General features: G+C 42.3%; 3 protein-coding genes across 4 annotated transcripts in view; 2 read left to right on the top strand and 1 right to left on the bottom strand.

Moving 5' to 3' along the window:
* LOC117328276 (protein shank-like) overlaps positions 1-26,516 on the bottom strand; it is a 126,309-nt gene that overhangs the window by 77,878 nt on the left and 21,915 nt on the right. For both annotated transcript variants that reach the window (XM_033885789.1, XM_033885790.1), the window contains exons 2-6: positions 2,948-3,198; positions 2,130-2,201; positions 1,818-1,943; positions 1,457-1,528; positions 927-1,035 (exon numbers count right to left, since the gene is read on the bottom strand). In XM_033885789.1, the coding sequence (XP_033741680.1) occupies positions 927-1,035; positions 1,457-1,528; positions 1,818-1,943; positions 2,130-2,201; positions 2,948-3,133 (565 nt within the window). In that variant the 5' untranslated portion in view covers positions 3,134-3,198. The remainder of the gene's footprint in view (positions 1-926; positions 1,036-1,456; positions 1,529-1,817; positions 1,944-2,129; positions 2,202-2,947; positions 3,199-26,516) is intronic.
* Positions 19,858-21,168, top strand: LOC117328513 (mucin-2-like). The gene has a single exon (XM_033886049.1). The coding sequence runs from the start codon at positions 19,858-19,860 to the stop codon at positions 21,166-21,168; it is 1,311 nt and encodes a 436-aa protein (XP_033741940.1).
* On the top strand, positions 22,880-25,669 carry LOC117328512 (mucin-5AC-like). The gene has a single exon (XM_033886048.1). The coding sequence runs from the start codon at positions 22,880-22,882 to the stop codon at positions 25,667-25,669; it is 2,790 nt and encodes a 929-aa protein (XP_033741939.1).

Below are 26,516 nucleotides of genomic sequence, written 5' to 3'. Positions count from 1 at the left end.
AAAACAAAACCTTCTAACTCAGTGATTTTACAGTGGGATGCTCAACTGGAACACAATATCATGTCTTACAATTCCAGAAAATAATTACATTATTACAGAATGATAGCAACATCTTAGTTAAAACCGAATATTCTGCGGAGAGTTTGCCATCCACATTGAGACTTTACTGGGTATTTGGTGTCTGTTTTGGTAAAATGACTGAATTGGTCTTCCTGTTTGGAACCAGTGGGAGGTACTGGATCGTACTTTACTTACCCCCAGTACTGGAGTCGTGACTTACCCAGTATTACAGTCATGGATTACCTCTGGTACAGGAGTCGTGACTTACCTGTTACTACAGTCGTGACCTACCCCAGGTACTGGAGTCGTGACCTACCCCAGGTACTGGAGTCGTGACTTACCCCAGGTACTGGAGTCGTGACTTACCCCAGGTACTGGAGTCGTGACCTACCCCCGGTACTGGAGTCGTGACCTACCCCCGGTACTGGAGTCATGACCTACCCCAGGTACTGGAGTCATGACCTACCCCAGGTACTGGAGTTGTGACCTACCCCCGGTACTGGAGTTGTGACCTACCCCTGGTACTGGAGTGGTGACCTACCCCCGGTACTGGAGTGGTGACCTACGCCCGGTAATGGAGTCGTGACTTACCCCCAGTACTGGAGTCGTGACCTACCCGAGGTACTGGAGTTGTGACCTACCCCCGGTACTGGAGTTGTGACCTACCCCTGGTACTGGAGTGGTGACCTACCCCCGGTACTGGAGTCATAACTTACCCCCGGTACTGGAGTCATAACTTACCCCCGGTACTGGAGTCATAACTTACTCCCGGTACTGGAGTCATAACTTGCCCCCGGTAATGGAGTCATAACTTACCCCCGGTACTGGAGTCATAACTTACCCCCGGTAATGGAGTCATAACTTACCCCCCGTACTGGAGTCGTGGAAGTTGGGATCCAGTCCCTTGTTGGTCAGTTTGGTCACCTTCTCTACATTACAGTTTTTCACATAGTCAATGAAGTGCTTAAAGTTACCCTGCAAAGCAAAAACAGATCAATTAGTTGCCTGATAAACAAAACTTCCATAAAACAAAAGTAGAAAAAATTAAACTTCATAGCCACTGAATGAACAAATAAAATTCTAAATGTCATGGAAGCTGCTATGAACTTTCAGATGATATTTGCTTAGTCTTTGAACATTATTAGATCAAAACATTTCAATCTAAGATAATCTTAACAGGCACACCTATTGAACCAACCATGGGAGTACCCATGATAAAAATTAGGCAGCAGAACATGCCTAGATACTGTTACAGGACATGTTTCCACTTTATATCAGGAATTATCAGTGATAATTGTGCATTACAGTAATTATGTTTACAGTAATATGTACAGTAATTAATGTTTTTTAAACACCAACTGAAATTAAAATCCCTCTACAGGTCTTGTATACATACCTTTGTATTAAGTTGCTTGAGTTTCCTTGGATTTAAGTTCATGAGTTTATACACACGTCTTTTGTATTTAAACTGTAAAAACAGAAATAAACAAAAACTTTCAACTTTCCTTCTAGTTTAAAAACTCATCACATTAATTCAGCACAATGAAGTAGGTCACAATGTGTTACAGGATTTGAAAAAATAATACCTTCTTTCTCAGTTTATCTCAAGAATATCAATATTTGATTTCAAAAAGTCTCCTTACAAAACAAACATAGCATCACTCTTTAACCAATTACTGTTGAGAAACTGACTTAAACATGAAGTCTAATACAAATGATTAATCTTTTAAGATTCTGACCAGTAACTGTACACCCACCTCTAGGAATCCAATGGGGCCCTGTAATGGGTAGTGTCGGAGCAGCCTCTCCTCCTCCAGGAACTTGCCCGCCCTGCCATTGACCGGCGGACTGTACAGACCGAAATTTAAGGCATCCTTCAGATCCTATTGAAAGCAGACAAATATAAAGTAATTCTGAGGAAAGGGTACAATATTTCAATATCATACTTTAAGATAAATGAATCATCATTGAAAGGATTCGAAATCAGCTTGAAAAAGTATCACCAGCAGTTATACAGAAGAGTCTGTAAATATGTATTGGTATAGAATGGGGCTCCAGTATTTCAATACCTTGGCAAATGTTCCCAGAAGTCGCTGCTTTGCCTGCCATACTGTCTCGTCCAGCTCAAATTGAAGGCACTTCTACAAATAAAAAGGATGAATAAGATGAGCATTAGTCCATTCTCCCTGATAAACAAAAGCTGGCTAAGTGGCTAAGAATTGATTTATTTCATAACTCCGGGGCTTCTTTAAGAATGTGCTTTACTTCTATCTTCATCGGGAAACTATAAACAACAGGTAGAGTTTACTTCTATCTTCATCGGGAAACTATAAACAACAGGTAGAGTTTACTTCTATCTTCATCGGGAAACTATAAACAACAGGTAGAGTTTACTTCTATCTTCATCGGGAAACTATAAACAACAGGTAGAGTTTACTTCTATCTTCATCGGGAAACTATAAACAACAGGTAGAGTTTACTTCTATCTTCATCGGGAAACTATAAACAACAGGTAGAGTTTACTTCTATCTTCATCGGGAAACTATAAACAACAGGTAGAGTTTACTTCTATCTTCATCGGGAAACTATAAACAACAGGTAGAGTTTACTTCTATCTTCATCGGGAAACTATAAACAACAGGTAGAGTTTACTTCTATCTTCATCGGGAAACTATAAACAACAGGTAGAGTTTACTTCTATCTTCATCGGGAAACTATAAACAACAGGTAGAGTTTACTTCTATCTTCATCGGGAAACTATAAACAACAGGTAGAGTTTACTTCTATCTTCATCGGGAAACTATAAACAACAGGTAGAGTTTACTTCTATCTTCATCGGGAAACTATAAACAACAGGTAGAGTTTCTGGGAATAAAGTATTCAGTACCTGGACTTTAAGGTCTGGTATTGAGATTCGTATAAACACTGTTCCTGTCTGATTGTCAGATGTAAAGGAACTCTCCATATAGTGGTTAGATTCACGCAGTTCCGCCGGAACCCCATTGTAGGTCAGTGATGGCCCCACATAGGACTTCCTGTTGGGGCTGACATGGTACGGGTTACCAACATCCATTTCAAAATCGGCCCTCTGTAAAAGGCGTCGTCATGGCGATAAAGACTTGTTACTTCATCTCATCTCTGAAAATAAAAAAACAGTGACTTTCAGTGATTTCATAACAAACATTACATTCCATGAACCAGTCGCTGAACTTGTTAAGCTTCACAAACAAAACATGTTTCCATTGCTACAATACCAGTTCATGTTTCCATTGCTACAATACCAGTACCAGAATCAAGAGGATAGAGATCATCTCCCCGTGAACATTTGTATTCTCCACTATGACATTTAACTGTGTCAGCCTAAGTATTGCATTCTACAATCCACAGACTTCACAAAAATATATGTTCCCTTAGGTATAACACCTGCAGTAAAGGTACTGCATTCATCATTCCATAAATTTTACAAAAATATGTTTACAGTATATCATTATGACATCAGTGTCAGTATATAAAGGTATTGCATTTATCACTCCATAAAAAAATCACCAAAACATCTTTACATCACTATAACTCCAGCGTCAGTAAAGGTATTGCACTTATCACTCATGAACATCACCAGCCACACAGCTACCATACATTTACCTCAGTGATAGAGGCACAGGGAACAATAACCTGCCAGTCTGTGACAAGCTGATGATCACACGTCACCTTAAATGCACTAGGTATAAACAAGCTTGTCTCTGTCAGGGTTAGTGTGGCCACTATAAAGTCTCTCATAGCTCAGGGCATCATATTGCATGTGGCAATGTTCAAACTAAGTTTTTGATGAGATCTACATGATGACCTGAGGGTTTGTTGTCATTTCGTGTTGATGTCTTGATATAAAATGGTTGGCTGGTGACTTTATAAGGAACAACAAATGGACCATGACAGATTATTATGCATGGTCAAGATGTGAGCTGCTACATAACAGTACTGGCCAACGACCTGGCTTGTCCTCTTGAGTGGATCACATTGGTACAGTCCCCATACAGTAATCATACGGGGAGCCTGAAGCACTAATCAACATTAAAGATTTATTCTGCAGGTGCCCTCTGTATTTCCAATAAACTTACAAAGGAATTACAATTGTAAATATATGTATAAGAAGTTAATGAATTCAGAAACATGGACAGTAAAACATCAGCGCTTTCATTTCCATCTTCATCTGTTTTACATCTGAAACACTGAAGTACACATGTACAAAACAAACTGATTTTGTCAACAACAAATTTTGTCCTTTTGTTGTCAATTTATCTCTAAATCAACCTTTTGCTCCATCATTGTATAATTAACATATAACAGTCAGAACATCAGACCTAAAACTAGTTAATTTCTCCCGTTACAATATTACAGTAACCAATTTAGAAGTATACCTTGTTCCAGTTAATTTCTCCCGTTACAATATTACAGTAGTATACCTTGTTCCAGTTAATTTCTCTCGTTACAATATTACAATAACTAGTTTAGATGTATACCTTGTTCCAGTTAATTTCTCCCATTACAATATTACAGTAGTATACCTTGTTCCAGTTAATTTCTCTCGTTACAATATTACAATAACTAGGTTAGATGTATACCTTGTTCTGGTTAATTTCTCCCGTTACAATATTACAGTAGTATACCTTGTTCCAGTTAATTTCTCCCGTTACAATATTACAGTAACCAGTTCAGTATATACCTTGTTATTTTGTACTGAAGACACAGTAATAAACATTCTTGGATCACCACTCACTAGGCCGATAAATTTTGTATTCTAAAAGGCAATCTGTGTCTTCTATTGATAAGCTATAGGTATTCCCATATAGGTAGTTGTTTGTCATAAATTGTTGTGTTTACCCACAGGGAGACAAACCTGGAGATATATGACACCTTACACAGTCTTATCTCTTTCATGTTTAGCACCCAGTCAGCAATAGGCAACTCAACTTCTGGTTCAATCTAGGAATCATCCCTTGTGCTCTAAGGACATTGGTACAGCATGCATTAAAGCAATTAACCTTGAGTGACCTTGAGGCACTCATTGTACACACGAAGAATTACGTGTAATGTTGAGAATCACTCAGCGTCAACAGGCAATTTGTTAATACAAAGATCATCACTGGTGACCTAGATGAACTCATTATCTATATTAAAAGTTCATTTTAAATAGTTAATGCATGGAAGTATGCTTGAAGTTAACTAGACTTGAATCAAACAAGTGTTATGAAAACATTGAAAACACATAACACTTTGAATCGGTTCAAATCTACTAACCTGTGTCTTATGTATCACCAATATTATCAGTCATAAACCTTAATCAATAAAGAATCATCATAGTCCACAAATTCCATTTCCTCCATATGGAAAGTTTGTTGAGCATTATTAAGACTAGAGAATGCTTGTGAAATACCAAAGCTACTCCTTGATGGAAATGCAGCTTAAAACACAAAATTAAACAAGTGCAGAAAATGTCAAAAGTTGGAAACAAATTCATTCAAATATTTTTAATATGACTGCACACATCAATGATTCTTGAGCTTTCACGTAAAATAATGCAGCCTACTGTTTTTGCATTAGTTAAAGTAAACTCTGCGAATCTTCTTCACCAGATTGGTATCGGGATTCAATGGACAACACTGTAACATACCTTATGTAAAGTGTTCATATTGTAAACTTTTGACAGTTTTTTTTAAACTTACCAAAAGAATTAAGTATTATAAGCCAATTTGACCGATGATTTGCCAATCGGATTGGTCTGCCTCGCCCTTTTATAAGTGTACATCAAGCAGGTGTTAGGAGGTGAGAATATCGTGTCATTATGCATGTCACAAAGGATCTACCTGTTTCATTAGTACACAACAAACATCTAGTCATGTCTAAAGTACATCTGAACAACTGAGAGCTAGTACATACAACCAAACTACCACTCGTCTTGTATAAAATTATGTCTCTGTTTGGTTCTTCTCTGTTTCAGAGTTTTCATTTTGTTATAAATGTTAATGTTAGTTTTCTCATTCAAACAACCACCCCTGTTTTAGTGTACTAGGCTCTAACACTCTTACACCAAATATGATTACATTCAAAGTTTTATACCAAATATGATTACATTCAAAGTTTTATACCAAATATGATTACATTCAAAATTTTATACCAAATATGATTACATTCAAAGTTTTATACCAAATATGATTACATTCAAAGTTTTATACCAAATATGATTACATTCAAAGTTTTATACCAAATATGATTACATTCAAAGTTTTATACCAAATATGATTACATTCAAAGTTTTATACCAAATATGATTACATTCAAAGTTTTATACCAAATATGATTACATTCAAAGCTTGTTTCGTAACCTGAGCTTCTGTTGAATTATAACAATTCAGCCTTTACCTAGCCTATCTAGTTTCATCCAACTCTACTGAAGGAATGGTAGGCTAGACGTTCACATCAATATATAAAGTGGACAACATTTCTAGGCTAGGGTGAAAACAATGCAGCACTGAGAGAATTTCTAGATAGAACATTTAAAAAGTGTATGTTAATTAAATGTGAAAGAGTTTCCATCAACGACTGACATGAGGCCAATGTACAGGATCAAATCTGTAAGAGGTTTCCTCATTAAACAATGTCTGTGGCCTGCTGAGCTCAATTCTATACCTGCTAATGCTTTTTCTGGGTTCAATAATTTCTCTTTAAGACAGGTAGTGGTAAGATCACGTTATGTACCCTTAAAATATAACATGTTCTCATTCCAATCAATTTCTTATTGATGAACCAATCAGTGTTAATGGGGTTCCTGGTCTGACCAAGGGAAATGTTCACTCCATATATGACACTGGAAATGTATTGATGTGCTCAACACTACAGCTTGGTAGACTGGAGTCGTCACTACTACCAAGTACTCCCTATAGCTGTACACTGATGGAAAAAACAAAAATAACTGTACATATAATACATATCATGAGAAGGAAACAAAAAGCGTTTACATAAACTGACAGCATGATGCTATATGTCACCTGGCATTGCCAGCAGGAAACAGAAATCATTAAGATCTCCACAAACTGACAATAGAAATTAGCTTTGTACTTGTAGGCTGACGTGTAGTAAGTACAGGTGTAACAAAGCTACGTCATCGGCTTACTGTAACACTAGATTGTCTTTATCCTCCCATGTCTACTGCACCCACATAATACAGACTAATCTAGTAATCATGGCGGACATTGATACCATTAGTAACTAAACTTAGGTCGTTACTACAATTAACAATTGGAAACGGTAGAAATATTTTTCATAGAAAACTATGTACAGTATAACCATGTACAGTACCATAAACTAGCACAATCATTATTTAACCCAACTCAATAGAAAAATAAAATTACCTCTAAAATATGTACATTTACAGTGTGTGTCTTGGACTGACACAGTAACACAGTTAACTCTCAGACTGCTCGTTCAGTAGACTGACACAGTAACACTATTAGTCCCCCACACTCCTCGTTCAGTAGACTGACACAGTAACACTGTTAAACTCCCAGACTCCTCGTTCAGTAGACTGACACAGTAACACTGTTAGTCCCCCAGACTCCTCGTTCAGTAGACTGACACAGTAACACTGTTAGTCCCCCAGACTCCTCGTTCAGTAGACTGACACAGTAACACTGTTAAACTCCCAGACTCCTCGTTCAGTAGACTGACACAGTAACACTGTTAGTCCCCCAGACTCCTCGTTCAGTAGACTGACACAGTAACACTGTTAGTCCCCCAGACTCCTCGTTCAGTAGACTGACACAGTAACTGTTAGTCCCCCAGACTCCTCGTTCAGTAGACTGACACAGTAACACTGTTAGTCCCCCAGACTCCTCGTTCAGTAGACTGACACAGTAACACTGTTAGTCCCCCAGACTCCTCGTTCAGTAGACTGACACAGTAACACCGTTAGTCCCCCAGACTCCTCATTCAGTAGACTGACACAGTAACACCGTTAGTCCCCCAGACTCCTCGTTCAGTAGACTGACACAGTAACACCGTTAAACTCCCAGACTCCTCGTTCAGTAGATTGACACAGTAACACCGTTAGTCCCCCAGACTCCTCGTTCAGTAGACTGACACAGTAACACTGTTAGTCCCCCAGACTCCTCGTTCAGTAGACTGACACAGTAACACTGTTAGTCCCCCAGACTCCTCATTCAGTAGATTGACACAGTAACACCGTTAGTCCCCCAGACTCCTCATTCAGTAGACTGACACAGTAACACCGTTAAACTCCCAGACTCCTCGTTCAGTAGAATGACACAGTAACACTGTTAGTCCCCCAGACTCCTCGTTCAGTAGACTGACACAGTAACTGTTAGTCCCCCAGACTCCTCGTTCAGTAGACTGACACAGTAACTGTTAGTCCCCCAGACTAGCAGTATCATCACACTTCTAGTTCAACAGTTCATTGTGGATCGTTATAGTCTATTTCATGAATAAACCATAAGATCATTTTAATTAACATTGAAATTATTAATTATACAGATTCACTGTAGTAGAATTAAACATCAACGTCAGTGCGGAAACACATCAAACATCAACGTCAGTGTGGAAACACAATCTGATCACACTGGTATATGTTACCGGGAAGTCATCAGTACTCCACTGTAAACCTAATCTACATATGATTATATAGAGCAGACCTCAATACAGCCAAATTTAGTTAGACAAACACAATCCATCACATATGTTTATTATCGATCACTAACTAATACAGATGATGGCCTTTTATCCTACACACCTCCCTCATCAGGTCCCTAGGGGACCATTGTGTGTGACCTGGTTAGTGTCAAGGTGCAAAATAATTCTTTTACATTCAGATCTGTCCATTTCTAGTTAACCTTAAAGTTCCATTTACATCCACACACAAAAATACCAGTTTAAATAACAAGATTTAGAGTAGTTTATCTATAAATATCTGAAATAGCTTAATATTGGGAGGGGATCTTGATGGAAATCTTCACTGATTTCTACCCCAATTTATAACTTAATTTTGGGTGGGGATGTCAATGGAAATCTTGATTTCTACCCTGATTCTAACCCTCAGCCTAAAACTGAAAAACAATTTTATCTTGCAGCTCAAAGTTAACTGGTTCACTGGAAACTATGTACATCACAACTCTTGTTACCTGCCTGACAGGTCACCAATAGAATGGCCATCGATTTAATCCTATCTGACTGTTGTCCAGTAGTTGGGCAGAGCAGGTCATTAGATAAGGTTTTATTAGCCTTATTCTATTTGCATGGTCAACAAATGAGTCAACAGTGTCATATTGGTCATCCCCAATATATAACAGTGTTATATTAGGAGTGACCAATCAACAACAGTGTTATATTAGGAGTGACCAATCAACAACAGTGTTATATTAGGAGTGACCAATCAACAACAGTGTTATATTGGGAGTGACCAATCAACAACAGTGTTATATTAGGAGTGACCAATCAACAACAGTGTTATATTGGGAGTGACCAATCAACAACAGTGTTATATTGGGAGTGACCAATCAACAACAGTGTTATATTAAGAGTGACCAATCAACAACAGTGTTATATTGGGAGTGACCAATCAACAACAGTGTTATATTGGGAGTGACCAATCAACAACAGTGTTATATTGGGAGTGACCAATCAACAACAGTGTTATATTAGGAGTGACCAATCAACAACAGTGTTATATTAGGAGTGACCAATCAACAACAGTGTTATATTGGGAGTGACCAATCAACAACAGTGTTATATTAGGAGTGACCAATCAACAACAGTGTTATATTGGGAGTGACCAATCAACAACAGTGTTATATTGGGAGTGACCAATCAACAACAGTGTTATATTAAGAGTGACCAATCAACAACAGTGTTATATTGGGAGTGACCAATCAACAAGTGTTATATTGGGAGTGACCAATCAACAACAGTGTTATATTGGGAGTGACCAATCAACAACAGTGTTATATTAGGAGTGACCAATCAACAACAGTGTTATATTGGGAGTGACCAATCAACAACAGTGTTATATTGGGAGTGACCAATCAACAACAGTGTTATATTAAGAGTGACCAATCAACAATAGTGTTATATTGGGAGTGACCAACCAACAACAGTGTTATATTGGGAGTGACCAATCAACAACAGTGTTAAATTGGGAGTGACCAATCAAAAACAGTGTTTTATTGGGAGTGACCAACCAACAACAGTGTTATATTGGGAGTGACCAATCAACAACAGTGTTTTATTGGAAGTGACCAATCCACCAACATACAGCATCATTATATTATAGGACAGGTGACTGTTCAGTACTATTTCAGGGTGCTTGGTGTTTTATTTTAATTAAGTCTTTTTCAAATCAAATTGGGTCTCTCTAGACTATATATAGTTTGAATTTGGGGTCTTTTTTAATTTCTGTGCTTCAACATAATACAAGAGTCATGATCAGCTTAAACACAAACTTAGGGACAGTTGAGAACAATAATTTAACAAGAGCCAAGAGTGATTTTTGGGGCTAATTAGCATCCAATCTGCTTCAAAACCATGGAATTAAAACACTAAAAAAAATTTATATAAAATCATAAAATTAGCCTCAAATCACATTTTGTTTTAAAATGTTACATGTTCAGGTAATGTTTCTCTGATACGCAGATGTTCTGACCTGTGACCTCATTAAAAAAACAGGCCAATATTCTTTTATCTGGGAGGCGCTATATTAGGAATTCATAACCGAGGTTTGAGACGAGGTTTGAGACATTTTGGTATTGTAGTGTGTACTCTAATATGAGCCCTTTATTATGGGGTAATAAACGACATGGTATTAGTAGTGTACAGGAAAGGTGTTTTATTGCCTCTATACATACCACTACTATCATACATAATGTGTTGGTCTAAGTAGGATGTTGTCGGACCAAGTGACACAGAACTCCTTCTCTAACAACACTGCTTGTCCATTAGGATCAGTCTGAAAGTCGGTGGTCAGTCCTACAGGGCACCAATATACCGATCCCACACGGCCTCAGACATACATACTTTTGTTGACAAGTTATAGATATTTACAAACTGACATAACTAAGCTCTACTGTAACCATCAGTTTGAGAAACTGATACCTTTAGCATTGGCTGCAATGTTCAACATTCACATCACAATTTGTTTGATTTCCTTTGATGGCAATCAGTGACAAATTCTAAGCATGTTAATTATCACAGCGAGAACATTTTGTAATCAATTAAAATCATTTTTTTTCTGTTTCATGGACTGATAAATGGGTCAGTGTGATACTATCACAGACCAGACTGTCCACAGTGCTCCAGATAACCTGCGTGAATGCGTATTTACGATTAAAAGACCACTTTCTGAAGTTAGGGGTGAAAACCCCCAATGTTCAAAAGTTATCTGGAGCACTGAGAGAGTAGTGTAGACTGGTGGTATGAACGTCCCTGTCATCTACCCCAGCCATTTACTGTCATCTACCCCAGTCATTTACTGTCATCTACCCCAGCCATTTACTGTCATCTACCCCAGCCATTTACTGTCATCTACCCCAGCCACTTACTGTCATCTACCCCAGCCACTTACTGTCATCTACCCCAGTCATTTACTGTCATCTACCCCAGCCATTTACTGTCATCTACCCCAGCCACTTACTGTCATCTACTACCCCAGCCATTTACTGTCATCTACCCCAGCCATTTACTGTCATCTACCCCAGCCACTTACTTTCATCTACCCCAGCCATTTACTGTCATCTACCCCAGCCATTTACTGTCATCTACCCCAGTCATTTACTGTCATCTACCCCAGTCATTTACTGTCATCTACCCCAGCCACTTACTGTCATCTACCCCAGCCATTTACTGTCATCTACCCCAGTCATTTACTGTCATCTACCCCAGCCACTTACTGTCATCTACCCCAGCCATTTACTGTCATCTACCCCAGCCATTTACTGTCATCTACCCCAGTCATTTACTGTCATCTACCCCAGCCATTTACTGTCATCTACCCCAGCCACTTACTGTCATCTACCCCAGCCACTTACTGTCATCTACCCCAGCCATTTACTGTCATCTACCCCAGCCATTTACTGTCATCTACCCCAGTCATTTACTGTCATCTACCCCAGCCATTTACTGTCATTTACCCCAGCCACTTACTGTCTTCTACCCCAGCCACTTACTGTCATCTACCCCAGTCATTTACTGTCATCTACCCCAGCCATTTACTGTCATCTACCCCAGCCACTTACTGTCATCTACTACCCCAGCCATTTACTGTCATCTACCCCAGCCATTTACTGTCATCTACCCCAGCCACTTACTTTCATCTACCCCAGCCATTTACTGTCATCTACCCCAGCCATTTACTGTCATCTACCCCAGTCATTTACTGTCATCTATCCCAGCCACTTACTGTCATCTACCACAGTCATTTACTGTCATCTACCCCAGTCATTTACTGTCATCTACCCCAGCCATTTACTGTCATCTACCACAGTCATTTACTGTCATCTACCCCAGTCATTTACTGTCATCTACCCCAGCCACTTACTGTCATCTACCCCAGCCACTTACTGTCATCTACCCCAGTCATTTACTGTCATCTACCCCAGTCATTTACTGTCATCTACCCCAGCCATTTACTGTCATCTACCCCAGCCACTTACTGTCATCTACCCCAGCCATTTACTGTCACCTGTCAGTAGTCAGTGTGATACTACCACAGACCAGACAGTAGTGTACATCTACCCCAGCCATTTACTGTCACCTGTCAGTAGTCAGTGTGAAGACTGTCAGGTGGTACACATATCTCCCCCTCACCATATAACTTATCAGGAATTGTCGGTAACATTCCACCTGTGACATCAGCGACACCCAGGGACGACTATGTCCACACTTCTTACTACCACTGCCATATGTGACTGAGAAGTGTTGGTGATATATCTACACCACTGGAAAGTCTTGCCTTCTGTGTGACTTGAATTAATTCAAGGTTTAACTTATATATACCTTGAGATTAAGTTGATAAATATTTTTAAAACCAACAGCATATTTCCTTATTAATTAACACAATCATATCTTCTTGTAGTGATTGTCCAATTCATAAACCTCAATTCATAAAATGATGTCAAAATTATCTACATTAGGAATGAGGATGACTGGATTGAACTCCAGATATCAGCTGACACACCAGATATCAGCTGACACACCAGATATCACAGATATCAGCTGACACACCAGATATCAGCTGGCACACCAGATATTAACTGACACACCAAATATCAGCTGACACACCAGATATTAACTGACACACCAGATATCAGCTGACACACCAGATATCACAGATATCAGCTGACACATCAGATATCAGCTGACACACCAGATATTAACTGACACACCAGATAGCAGCTGACACACCAGATATCACAGATATCAGCTGACACACCAGATATTATCTGACACACCAGATATCAGCTGACACACCAGATATCACAGATATCAGCTGACACACCAGATATCACAGATATCAGCTGACACACCAGATATTATCTGACACACCAGATATCAGCTGACATACCAGATATCAGCTGACACACCAGATATCAGCTGACACACCAGATATCACCTGTCACACCAGATATCAGCTGACACACCTGATGTTACAGACTCACTACAAGATATTAGCCTTCAATATTCATGGATGGGCTCACAAAGCCAGCTATTTTGTTGCATGAAATACAATTTCGAAATTATGCACCTTAAAAAGAACAGACATCAGAGACTGATTCCTTACCTTATTACTACACATACTGGTGTAAACAGCAACTGTACTTTCTGCATTCAATAGTATTTAAATCCCATTGGACAATACACCATATATCACATTCTTTAAATTTCTTGATAAATTAAGTTGTCGACTAAAACTATTTTCTCATTTGTTACAAACCAGCTTACATTGCCATAAAGATTTACTAGTCTTTGTTGTATAAAACATGGTCTATTGTTACATAACCCAGCAACAGAACATAAAGTACATACAGACCACCTCTGTTGTCCATTAATCATCAATAAATACCAACAGATTTACCTACCTGTTCAGGTAAACATGTTAATTCATTTTTATGAAAATGCAGAGCCTTCACGAGTACAAAATCTATTCTGATAGCTGACAACAGCCACCAGATAAACCATGAGTTTGTTTGACCAATTGTATCCATCCTTTTTGGTAATACTGCGTGCCATATATATATACCCACAGGTGATGTACAGCACCAACCTATTGTGATGGTCCATGGGTGTAGTCTATGGACATCCATTATAGATTAGGTCAGGCTACCTCAGACATACAACTCCCACATCAAACTCCTCATTGATTCTCTAAAACCTCCACAGGCCACCTCATACAAGGTGAGCGGCTGTATCTAAATATATATTTTATCTAAATACTGTTCTGATTTTGAAAAAACAAATAACAAAAAAAAAACAGTATATACATTTATGATGACACTACAAACACTACTACAACTTCTATAAGGATCATTTATGACTGGCAAGGTCACCAATTTGGGGAGGCTTTTGTAATGGTCACCATATAACATTTGGTCAATAAAACAAGGACCCATTGTTTCTAGATTAGTATATATATATGTTGTACCTACGTGCTGTTATATTCTGTGTCCATTCCTTTACACACCTTCCTGGTCAGTTATTCCATCAACAGTCTTCCTGGTGTATAATCACAACATAGTAAAACTCATGATGAAACAAAATATTCCTGAATTTAAAATGAACACCTTTATGAAAAAACTTAAAAGGAAGCGTTTAACTTGTAGAGATCAAGTTAAATACAAGATGAGATGGCTGTACAGCCTGTTACTGGTAGAGACGGAGCTTACATAACTGTCGTCCATCATTAGGACATGACAGAAAATGAATCAACAAAAAAGTTGTTTGACCTATCCAGGATGACCTCACTAATATACATCTCATATCTCAGCTGTGATGTCATCATTTGAAAAGTGACATGTTTCAATGATGTCACAAATTACTAACAATGACATCAAACTTTTGAATTAGAGACATTTATCAACCTGTATATTTACATATGTACATTCCCGACGTGTATAAAAATCTAACAGAAACTGTGACACTCACTATGTTGATTAACCTGGACTCTATGATACTATAGACTTTTAAAACCAGCTGTCACAAAAGCTGTTCTACATAAAACCAGCATCCTTTGGGGATCAAAAATGATGCCATTTACCTAGGTCAACAAAACCAACATTAATAAATATCAAACTATTAAAGAACACAACATTTGAGATTTTTTCCTAACCTGGATATACTGTTATTTATATAGAGTGAGATAAATAACAATAGGATTTTAACAATTGTCCAGCTGTTACTACCGTGGTAGTATTATATCCTAGCCCAGTAATGACTCATAGCACAAATATAACTACTGCGTAATACTGTACCACAATGTACTCTCATGTCACCACAATGTACTCTCATGTCACCACAATGTACTCTCATGTCCCCACAATGTATTCTCATGTCCCCACATTAAACCAATGATATTCTCATGTCACCACAATGTACTCTCATGTCACCACATTGAACCAATGTATTCTCATGTCCCCACAATGTACTCTCATGTCACCACAATGAACCGATGTATTCTCATGTCCCCACAATGTATTCTCATGTCCCCACAATGTATTCTCATGTCACCACAATGTACTCTCATGTCCCCACAATGTATTCTCATGTCCCCACAATGAACTCTCATGTCCCCACACTGAACCAATGTATTCCCATGTCCCCACAATAAACCAATGTATTCCCATGTCCCCACAATGTATTCCCATGTCCCCACAATAAACCAATGTATTCTCATATCCCCACACTGAACCAATGTATTCTCATGTCCCCACACTGAACCAATGTATTCTCATGTCCCCACAATGTATTCTCATGTCACCACAATAAACCAATGTATTCTCATGTCCCCACAATGAACTCTCATGTCCCCACACTGAACCAATGTATTCTCATGTCCCCACAATGTATTCTCATGTCCCCACAATGTATTCTCATGTCCCCACAATGTATTCTCATGTCCCCACAATGTATTCTCATGTCCCCACAATGAACCAATGTATTCTCATGTTACCACACTGAACCAATGTATTCTCATGTCCCCACAATGTATTCTCATGTCCCCACAATGTATTCTCATGTCCCCACAATGTCCCAATGTACTCTCATATCCCCACAATGTATTCTCATGTCCCCACAATGTATTCTCATGTCCCCACATGTATTCTCATGTCCCCACAATGTATTCTCATGTCCCCACACTGAACCATTGTATTCTCATGTCCCCACAATGTATTCTCATGTCCCCACAATGTATTCTCATGTCCCCACATGTATTCTCATGTCCCCACAATGTATTCTCATGTCCCCACAATGTATTCTCATGTCCCCACAATGTACTCTCATGTCCCCACAATGTATTCTCATGTCCCCACAATGTATTCTCATGTCCCCACACTGAACCAATGTATTCTCATGTCCCCACAATGTATTCTCATGTCCCCACAATGTATTCTCATGTCCCCACAATGTATTCTCATGTCCCCACAATGTATTCTCATGTCCCCACAATGAACCAATGTATTCTCATGTCCCCACAATGTATTCTCATGTCACCACACTGAACCATTGTATTCTCATGTCCCCACAATGTATTCCCATGTCCCCACAATGTATTCTCATGTCCCCACAATGTATTCTCATGTCACCACAATGTACCAATGTATTCTCATGTCCCCACAATGTATTCTCATGTCCCCACAATGAACCAATGTATTCTCATGTCCCCACAATGTATTCTCATGTCCCCACAATGTATTCTCATGTCCCCACAATGTATTCTCATGTCACCACAATGTATTCTCATGTCCCCACAATGTATTCTCATGTCCCCACAATGTATTCTCATGTCACCACAATGTATTCTCATGTCCCCACAATGTATTCTCATGTCACCACAATGTATTCTCATGTCCCCACAATGTATTCTCATGTCCCGACAATGTATTCTCATGTCACCACAATGTATTCTCATGTCCCCACAATGTATTCTCATGTCACCACACTGAACCAATGTATTATCATGTCACCACAATGAATGAGTACATAAGAAATGGCCAGACACATTTTGATGCAGATATTCAAATGATTTCCGCTGTGACTGAAGTGGAAACAAGCTAAAGCATGCTGGGTATTGCTAAAGCAATTCATGTCCTCTACTGGCCTACATTAAAATAGTAAAAGCAACCTTGACTTGAACCCAAAAACCCTGAAACTTTAACTTGATCTGTATCTCATCATACTGAAGATAAATACCAACTAAGATAAACTTTCACCAACAAACTTTGAAGCATGGCATGACTGAGAAATGCCTAAAACTCTGAGTGGACAGACAGTGTACAGACAGACAGACAGACAGACAGAAGACTGTGAGGAAACCTATAGCCCTCCCACCCCGCCCTAATGAATATACATTAGACTAGAGTTGAGGTGTAGTGTCTGATAAAGGAACCTTATACTGATATAAACAAAGATTATATAGAAACACAGAACTCCACTTCCCCATTCCAGAGATAACAGAATTGTGCAAGCTGATCAGGGTTAATAATAACAGTTGCACACCTCATTGTGCGTTAACAAGTGTAACCACATACATTGTTACCTTATCTAGATACAATACCTAGCTGGAGTTGACCTTCCCAAAATGAAGATATCTATATGACTAGTTCCAGGCCGTTCATCATTTGTAACTTTTGAACAGTAGTACTTTATAACTTGTCCCTCATCAGGTCCAACATTCCAGTTCTTACAACTTTAGTAATCACTATATAGTACCCGCAGTGAGTAATCATCACTGAGATGGCTTTCAATATGATCATGCCTTGAATTAAAGACTGAAGTTTTCCAAAATGATCAAAGTTTCAGTATCACAAGTCACAGTGAGCATGATTGAACTTTGGGGTTTTTCCGAATTGGTCTACAAAGAGTTTCAGTAAAACATCATCAACAAATGACAATACAGTATACAATTTAGTGATTTTTTTTCCATTGATTAATTGAAAATTACATATTTGGTCAGTGTGTGATATCTGGTACAAACCAAGTGTACAATACATGTGTGGTGATATATACACCTGTAATAGTATACAGGGTCAGGTCCATTCACATCATGCCCTGTCATATTTATGATAATACAGAATACTTCAAAGACCAAATATTTACATTTGTAGAGGGTTCTCCTCTTAACAAATGTCCAGTCTTGACTGATATTTCTTTGGATGAGATGTGACCAGGAGTTGATTTCTCACTGTCACCTAGAGTGCCTTACATCCACTATAACTATACTGTAAGTGTAAATCTTCTATAACTGACCAGTCAAACGATCCTAATAAACGAGCCAGCTGTCCCCATCGACACACTGTCTGAAATCCTAATAAACGAGCCAGAGGACCCAACAACTGTGACCAGGTGTACCGTCCCCACCGACACGATGTCCGAGATCCTAATAAACGAGTCAGAGGACCCAACAACTGTGACCAGGTGTACCGTCCCCACCGACACGATGTCTGAGATCCTAATAAACGAGTCAGAGGACCCAACAACTGTGACCAGGTGTACCGTCCCCACCGACACGATGTCTGAGATCCTAATAAACGACCCAGAGGACCCAACAACTGTGACCAGGTGTACTGTCCCCACCGACACGATGTCTGAGATCCTAATAAACGACCCAGAGGACCCAACAACTGTGACCAGGTGTACTGTCCCCACCGACACGATGTACAACTGTGACCAGGTGTACTGTCCCCACGGACACGATGTCCGAGATCCTAATAAACGACCCAGAGGACCCAACAACTGTGACCAGGTGTACTGTCCTCACCGACACGATGTCTGAGATCCTAATAAACGACCCAGAGGACCCAACAACTGTGACCAGGTGTACTGTCCTCACCGACACGATGTCTGAGATCCTAATAAACGACCCAGAGGACCCAACAACTGTGACCAGGTGTACTGTCACCACCGACACGATGTCTGAGATCCTAATAAACGAGCCAGAGGACCCAACAACTGTATCCAGGTGTACTGTCCCCACCGACACGATGTCTGAGATCCTAATAAACGACCCAGAGGACCCAACAACTGTGACCAGGTGTACTGTCCTCACCGACACGATGTCTGAGATCCTAATAAACGAGCCAGAGGACCCAACAACTGTGACCAGGTGTAATGTCCCCACCAATACGCTGTCTGAGATCCTAATAAACGACCCAGAGGACCCAACAACTGTGACCAGGTGTACTGTCCCCACCGACACGATGTCTGAGATCCTAATAAACGACCCAGAGGACCCAACAACTGTGACCAGGTGTACTGTCCCCACCGACACGATGTCTGAGATCCTAATAAACGACCCAGAGGACCCAACAACTGTGACCAGGTGTACTGTCCCCACCGACACGATGTACAACTGTGACCAGGTGTACTGTCCCCACGGACACGATGTCCGAGATCCTAATAAACGACCCAGAGGACCCAACAACTGTGACCAGGTGTACTGTCCTCACCGACACGATGTCTGAGATCCTAATAAACGACCCAGAGGACCCAACAACTGTGACCAGGTGTACTGTCCTCACCGACACGATGTCTGAGATCCTAATAAACGACCCAGAGGACCCAACAACTGTGACCAGGTGTACTGTCACCACCGACACGATGTCTGAGATCCTAATAAACGAGCCAGAGGACCCAACAACTGTATCCAGGTGTACTGTCCCCACCGACACGATGTCTGAGATCCTAATAAACGACCCAGAGGACCCAACAACTGTGACCAGGTGTACTGTCCTCACCGACACGATGTCTGAGATCCTAATAAACGAGCCAGAGGACCCAACAACTGTGACCAGGTGTAATGTCCCCACCAATACGCTGTCTGAGATCCTAATAAACGACCCAGAGGACCCAACAACTGTGACCAGGTGTACTGTCCCCACCGACACGATGTCTGAGATCCTAATAAACGAGCCAGAGGACCCAACAACTGTGACCAGGTGTACTGTCCTCACCGACACGATGTCTGAGATCCTAATAAACGACCCAGAGGACCCAACAACTGTGACCAGGTGTACTGTCCCCACCGACACGATGTCTGAGATCCTAATAAACGAGCCAGAGGACCCAACAACTGTGACCAGGTGTAATGTCCCCACCAATACGCTGTCTGAGATCCTAATAAACGACCCAGAGGACCCAACAACTGTGACCAGGTGTACTGTCCCCACCGACACGATGTCTGAGATCCTAACAAACGAGCCAGAGGACCCAACAACTGTGACCAGGTGTACTGTCCCCACCAATACGCTGTCTGAGATCCTAATAAACGACCCAGAGGACCCAACAACTGTGACCAGGTGTACTGTCCCCACCAATACGCTGTCTGAGATCCTAATAAACGAGCCAGAGGACCCAACAACTGTGACCAGGTGTACTGTCCCCACCGACACGATGTCTGAGATCCTAATAAACGAGCCAGAGGACCCAACAACTGTGACCAGGTGTACTGTCCCCACCGACACGCTGTCTGAGATCCTAATAAACGAGCCAGAGGACCCAACAACTGTGACCAGGTGTACTGTCCCCACTGATACGCTGTCTGAGATCCTAATAAACGAGCCAGAGGACCCAACAACTGTGACCAGGTGTACTGTCCCCACCGACACGATGTCTGAGATCCTAATAAACGAGCCAGAGGACCCAACAACTGTGACCAGGTGTACTGTCCCCACCGACACGATGTCTGATATCCTAATAAACGAGCCAGAGGACCCAACAACTGTGACCAGGTGTACTGTCCTCACCAACACGATGTCTGAGATCCTAATAAACGACCCAAGGACCCAACACTGTGACCAGGTGTACTGTCCCCCACCGACACGATGTCTGAGATCCTAATAAACGAGCCAGAGGACCCAACAACTGGACCCAGGTGTACTGTCCACCAACACGATGTCTGAGATCCTAATAACGAGCCAGAGGACCCAACAACTGTGACCAGGTGTACCGTCCTCCACGATACGATGTCTGAGATCTAATAACGAGCCCAGAGACCCAACAACTGTGACCAGGTGTACTGTCCCCACGACACGATGTCTGAGATCCTAATAAACGAGCCAGAGGACCCAACACAGTGACCAGGTGTACTGTCTCACACCGACACGAGTCTGATATCCTAATAAACGACCAGAGGACCCAACACCTGTGACCAGGTGTACTGTCCCCACCGACACGATGTCTGAGATCCTAATAAACGACCCACAGGACCCAACAACTGTGACCAGGTGTACTGTCCCCACCGACACGATGTCTGAGATCCTAATAAACGAGCCAGAGGATCCAACAACTGTGACCAGGTGTACTGTCCCAACCAACACGATGTCTGAGATCCTAATAAACGAGCCAGAGGACCCAACAACTGTGACCAGGTGTAATGTCCTCACCGACACGATGTCTGAGATCCTAATAAACGAGCCAGAGGACCCAACAACTGTGACCAGGTGTAGTGTCCCCACTGATACGCTGTCTGAGATCCTAATCAACGACCCAGAGGACCCAACAACTGTGACCAGGTGTACTGTCCTCACCGACACGATGTCTGAGATCCTAATAAACGACCCAGAGGACCCAACAACTGTGACCAGGTGTACTGTCCTCACTGACACGATGTCTGAGATCCTAATAAACGAGCCAGAGGACCCAACAACTGTGACCAGGTGTACTGTCCTCACCGACACGATGTCTGAGATCCTAATAAACGAGCCAGAGGACCCAACAACTGTGACCAGGTGTACTGTCCCCACCGACACACTGTCCGAGATCCTAATAAACGAGCCAGAGGACCCAACAACTGTGACCAGGTGTACTGTCCCCACCGACACGATGTCTTGAGATCCTAATAAACGAGCCAGAGGACCCAACAACTGTGACCAGGTGTACTGTCCCTCACCGACACACTGTCGCAGATCCTAATAAACGAGCCAGAGGACCCAACCAACTGTGACCAGGTGTACTGTCCCCACGACACGACTGTATGAGATCCTAATAAACGAGCCAGAGGACCCAACAAACTGTGACCAGGTGTACCGTCCCCACCGACACACTGTCTTGAGATCCTAATAAACGAGCCAGAGGACCCAACAACTGTGACCAGGTGTACTGTCCCCACCGACACGATGTCTGAGATCCTAATAAACGAGCCAGAGGACCCAACAACTGTGACCAGGTGTACTGTCCTCACCGACACGATGTCTGAGATCCTAATAACGACCCAGAGGACCCAACAACTGTGACCAGGTGTACTGTCCTCACCGACACGATGTCTGAGATCCTAATAAACGAGCCAGAGGACCCAACAACTGTGACCAGGTGTACTGTCCCCACCGACACGATGTCTGAGATCCTAATAAACGAGCCAGAGGACCCAACAACTGTGACCAGGTGTACTGTCCCCACCGACACGATGTCTGAGATCCTAATAAACGAGCCAGAGACCCAACAACTGTGACCAGGGTGTACTGTCCCCACCGACACGACTGTCTGAGATCCTAATAAACGAGCCCAGAGGGACCCAACAACTGTGACCAGGTGTACTGTCCTCACCGACACGATGTCTGAGATCCTAATAAACGAGCAAGAGGACCCAACAACTGTGACCAGGTGTACCGTCCTCACCGACCACATGTCTGAGATCCTAATAAACGAACCAGAGGACCCAACAACTGTGACCAGGTGTACTGTCACCACCGACACGATGTCTGAGATCCTAATAAACGAGCCAGAGGACCCAACAACTGTATCCAGGTGTACTGTCCCCACCGACACGATGTCTGAGATCCTAATAAACGACCCAGAGGACCCAACAACTGTGACCAGGTGTACTGTCCTCACCGACACGATGTCTGAGATCCTAATAAACGAGCCAGAGGACCCAACAACTGTGACCAGGTGTAATGTCCCCACCAATACGCTGTCTGAGATCCTAATAAACGACCCAGAGGACCCAACAACTGTGACCAGGTGTACTGTCCCCACCGACACGATGTCTGAGATCCTAATAAACGAGCCAGAGGACCCAACAACTGTGACCAGGTGTACTGTCCTCACCGACACGATGTCTGAGATCCTAATAAACGACCCAGAGGACCCAACAACTGTGACCAGGTGTACTGTCCTCACCGACACGATGTCTGAGATCCTAATAAACGACCCAGAGGACCCAACAACTGTGACCAGGTGTACTGTCACCACCGACACGATGTCTGAGATCCTAATAAACGAGCCAGAGGACCCAACAACTGTATCCAGGTGTACTGTCCCCACCGACACGATGTCTGAGATCCTAATAAACGACCCAGAGGACCCAACAACTGTGACCAGGTGTACTGTCCTCACCGACACGATGTCTGAGATCCTAATAAACGAGCCAGAGGACCCAACAACTGTGACCAGGTGTAATGTCCCCACCAATACGCTGTCTGAGATCCTAATAAACGACCCAGAGGACCCAACAACTGTGACCAGGTGTACTGTCCCCACCGACACGATGTCTGAGATCCTAATAAACGAGCCAGAGGACCCAACAACTGTGACCAGGTGTACTGTCCTCACCGACACGATGTCTGAGATCCTAATAAACGACCCAGAGGACCCAACAACTGTGACCAGGTGTACTGTCCCCACCGACACGATGTCTGAGATCCTAATAAACGAGCCAGAGGACCCAACAACTGTGACCAAGTGTAATGTCCCCACCAATACGCTGTCTGAGATCCTAATAAACGACCCAGAGGACCCAACAACTGTGACCAGGTGTACTGTCCCCACCGACACGATGTCTGAGATCCTAACAAACGAGCCAGAGGACCCAACAACTGTGACCAGGTGTACTGTCCCCACCAATACGCTGTCTGAGATCCTAATAAACGACCCAGAGGACCCAACAACTGTGACCAGGTGTACTGTCCCCACCAATACGCTGTCTGAGATCCTAATAAACGAGCCAGAGGACCCAACAACTGTGACCAGGTGTACTGTCCTCACCAACACGATGTCTGAGATCCTAATAAACGAGCCAGAGGACCCAACAACTGTGACCAGGTGTACTGTCCCCACCGACACGCTGTCTGAGATCCTTATAAACGAGCCAGAGGACCCAACAACTGTGACCAGGTGTACCGTCCCCACGGATACGCTGTCTGAGATCCTAATAAACGAGCCAGAGGACCCAACAACTGTGACCAGGTGTACTGTCCTCACCGACACGATGTCTGAGATCCTAATAAACGAGCCAGAGGACCCAACAACTGTGACCAGGTGTACTGTCCTCACCGACACGATGTCTGATATCCTAATAAACGAGCCAGAGGACCCAACAACTGTGACCAGGTGTACTGTCCTCACCAACACGATGTCTGAGATCCTAATAAACGACCCAAAGGACCCAACAACTGTGACCAGGTGTACTGTCCCCACCGACACGATGTCTGAGATCCTAATAAACGAGCCAGAGGATCCAACAACTGTGACCAGGTGTACTGTCCCAACCAACACGATGTCTGAGATCCTAATAAACGAGCCAGAGGACCCAACAACTGTGACCAGGTGTAATGTCCTCACCGACACGATGTCTGAGATCCTAATAAACGAGCCAGAGGACCCAACAACTGTGACCAGGTGTAGTGTCCCCACTGATACGCTGTCTGAGATCCTAATCAACGACCCAGAGGACCCAACAACTGTGACCAGGTGTACTGTCCTCACCGACACGATGTCTGAGATCCTAATAAACGACCCAGAGGACCCAACAACTGTGACCAGGTGTACTGTCCTCACTGACACGATGTCTGAGATCCTAATAAACGAGCCAGAGGACCCAACAACTGTGACCAGGTGTACTGTCCTCACCGACACACTGTCTGAGATCCTAATAAACGAGCCAGAGGACCCAACAACTGTGACCAGGTGTACCGTCCCCACTGACACGATGTCTGTGATCCTAATAAACAAGCCAGAGGACCCAACAACTGTGACCAGGTGTACTGTCCCCACCGACACGATGTCTGAGATCCTAATAAACGACCCAGAGGACCCAACAACTGTGACCAGGAGTACCGTCCCCACTGATACACTGTCTGAGATCCTAATAAACGACCCAGAGGACCCAACAACTGTGACCAGGTGTACCGTCCCCACAGACACACTGTCTGAGTTCCTAATAAACGAGCCAGTAGACCCAACAACTGTGACCAGGTGTAATGTCCTCACCGACACGATGTCTGAGATCCTAATAAACGAGCCAGAGGACCCAACAACTGTGACCAGGTGTACTGTCCTCACCGACACGAAGTACAACTGTGACCAGGTGTACTGTCCTCACCAACACTGTCTGAGATCCTAATAAACGAGCCAGAGGACCCAACAACTGTGACCAGGTGTACTGTCCCCACCGACACACTGTCCGAGATCCTAATAAACGAGCCAGAGGACCCAACAACTGTGACCAGGTGTAATGTCCCCACCGACACACTGTCCGAGATCCTAATAAAGAGCCAGAGGACCCAACAACTGTGACCAGGTGTAATGTCCCCACAAATACGCTGTCTGACACACGACATTTACCGCTGTATTTCATTATTATCATAACATTTAAAGTCAGCAAAAAATTATTGTTTGCCTTCACATCAAACTCAGCAGAGAAAGACAGGTCAGGGAATTATGACGGTAACAGTCACATGCTTATAGGTGTGTGGCTCCATCAGTAGACAGACAATGACGGTGACAGTCACATGCTTATAGGTTTGTGGCTCCATCAGTAGACAGACAGGTGATGTCAAAAGGAAAACCTCTACAGTATTGTTTGGAATTTTACTGACCTTTCAGAAAACAGAGCAATCTGAGGCAGTCACTAACAGACCTGCTGAAATCCTCCTCCTGGCTGTACAGCAGTACACACAATGACAGCCATCTGTCAGCAAATCACATCTATGCAGCAAGCTATGCACCAATTAAAATTTCATACTAGTTTCTTTCTTCTTTGTCAAATAATGCTAATTACTGATTGCTAGCCGAGTATATAGACATTTGACCTTAGTGATCTGACTGTAACAGGAGACCAATTGGAATGTATTGTCCATCTGGTATTTACTGCATCGACCATTCTAGGCCCTTCAGTTAATCAAATGTTTTCACAAATTTGACCCACGTGACCTTGATCATTTTAGGCCCCTCAGACCAGGCAAGTATCA

Source organism: Pecten maximus, chromosome 5, assembly GCF_902652985.1.
Source record: "Pecten maximus chromosome 5, xPecMax1.1, whole genome shotgun sequence".
NCBI lineage: Eukaryota > Metazoa > Mollusca > Bivalvia > Pectinida > Pectinidae > Pecten > Pecten maximus.
Note: the sequence above shows the minus strand (reverse complement) of the source record. Positions and strands in the feature narration are given on the sequence as shown.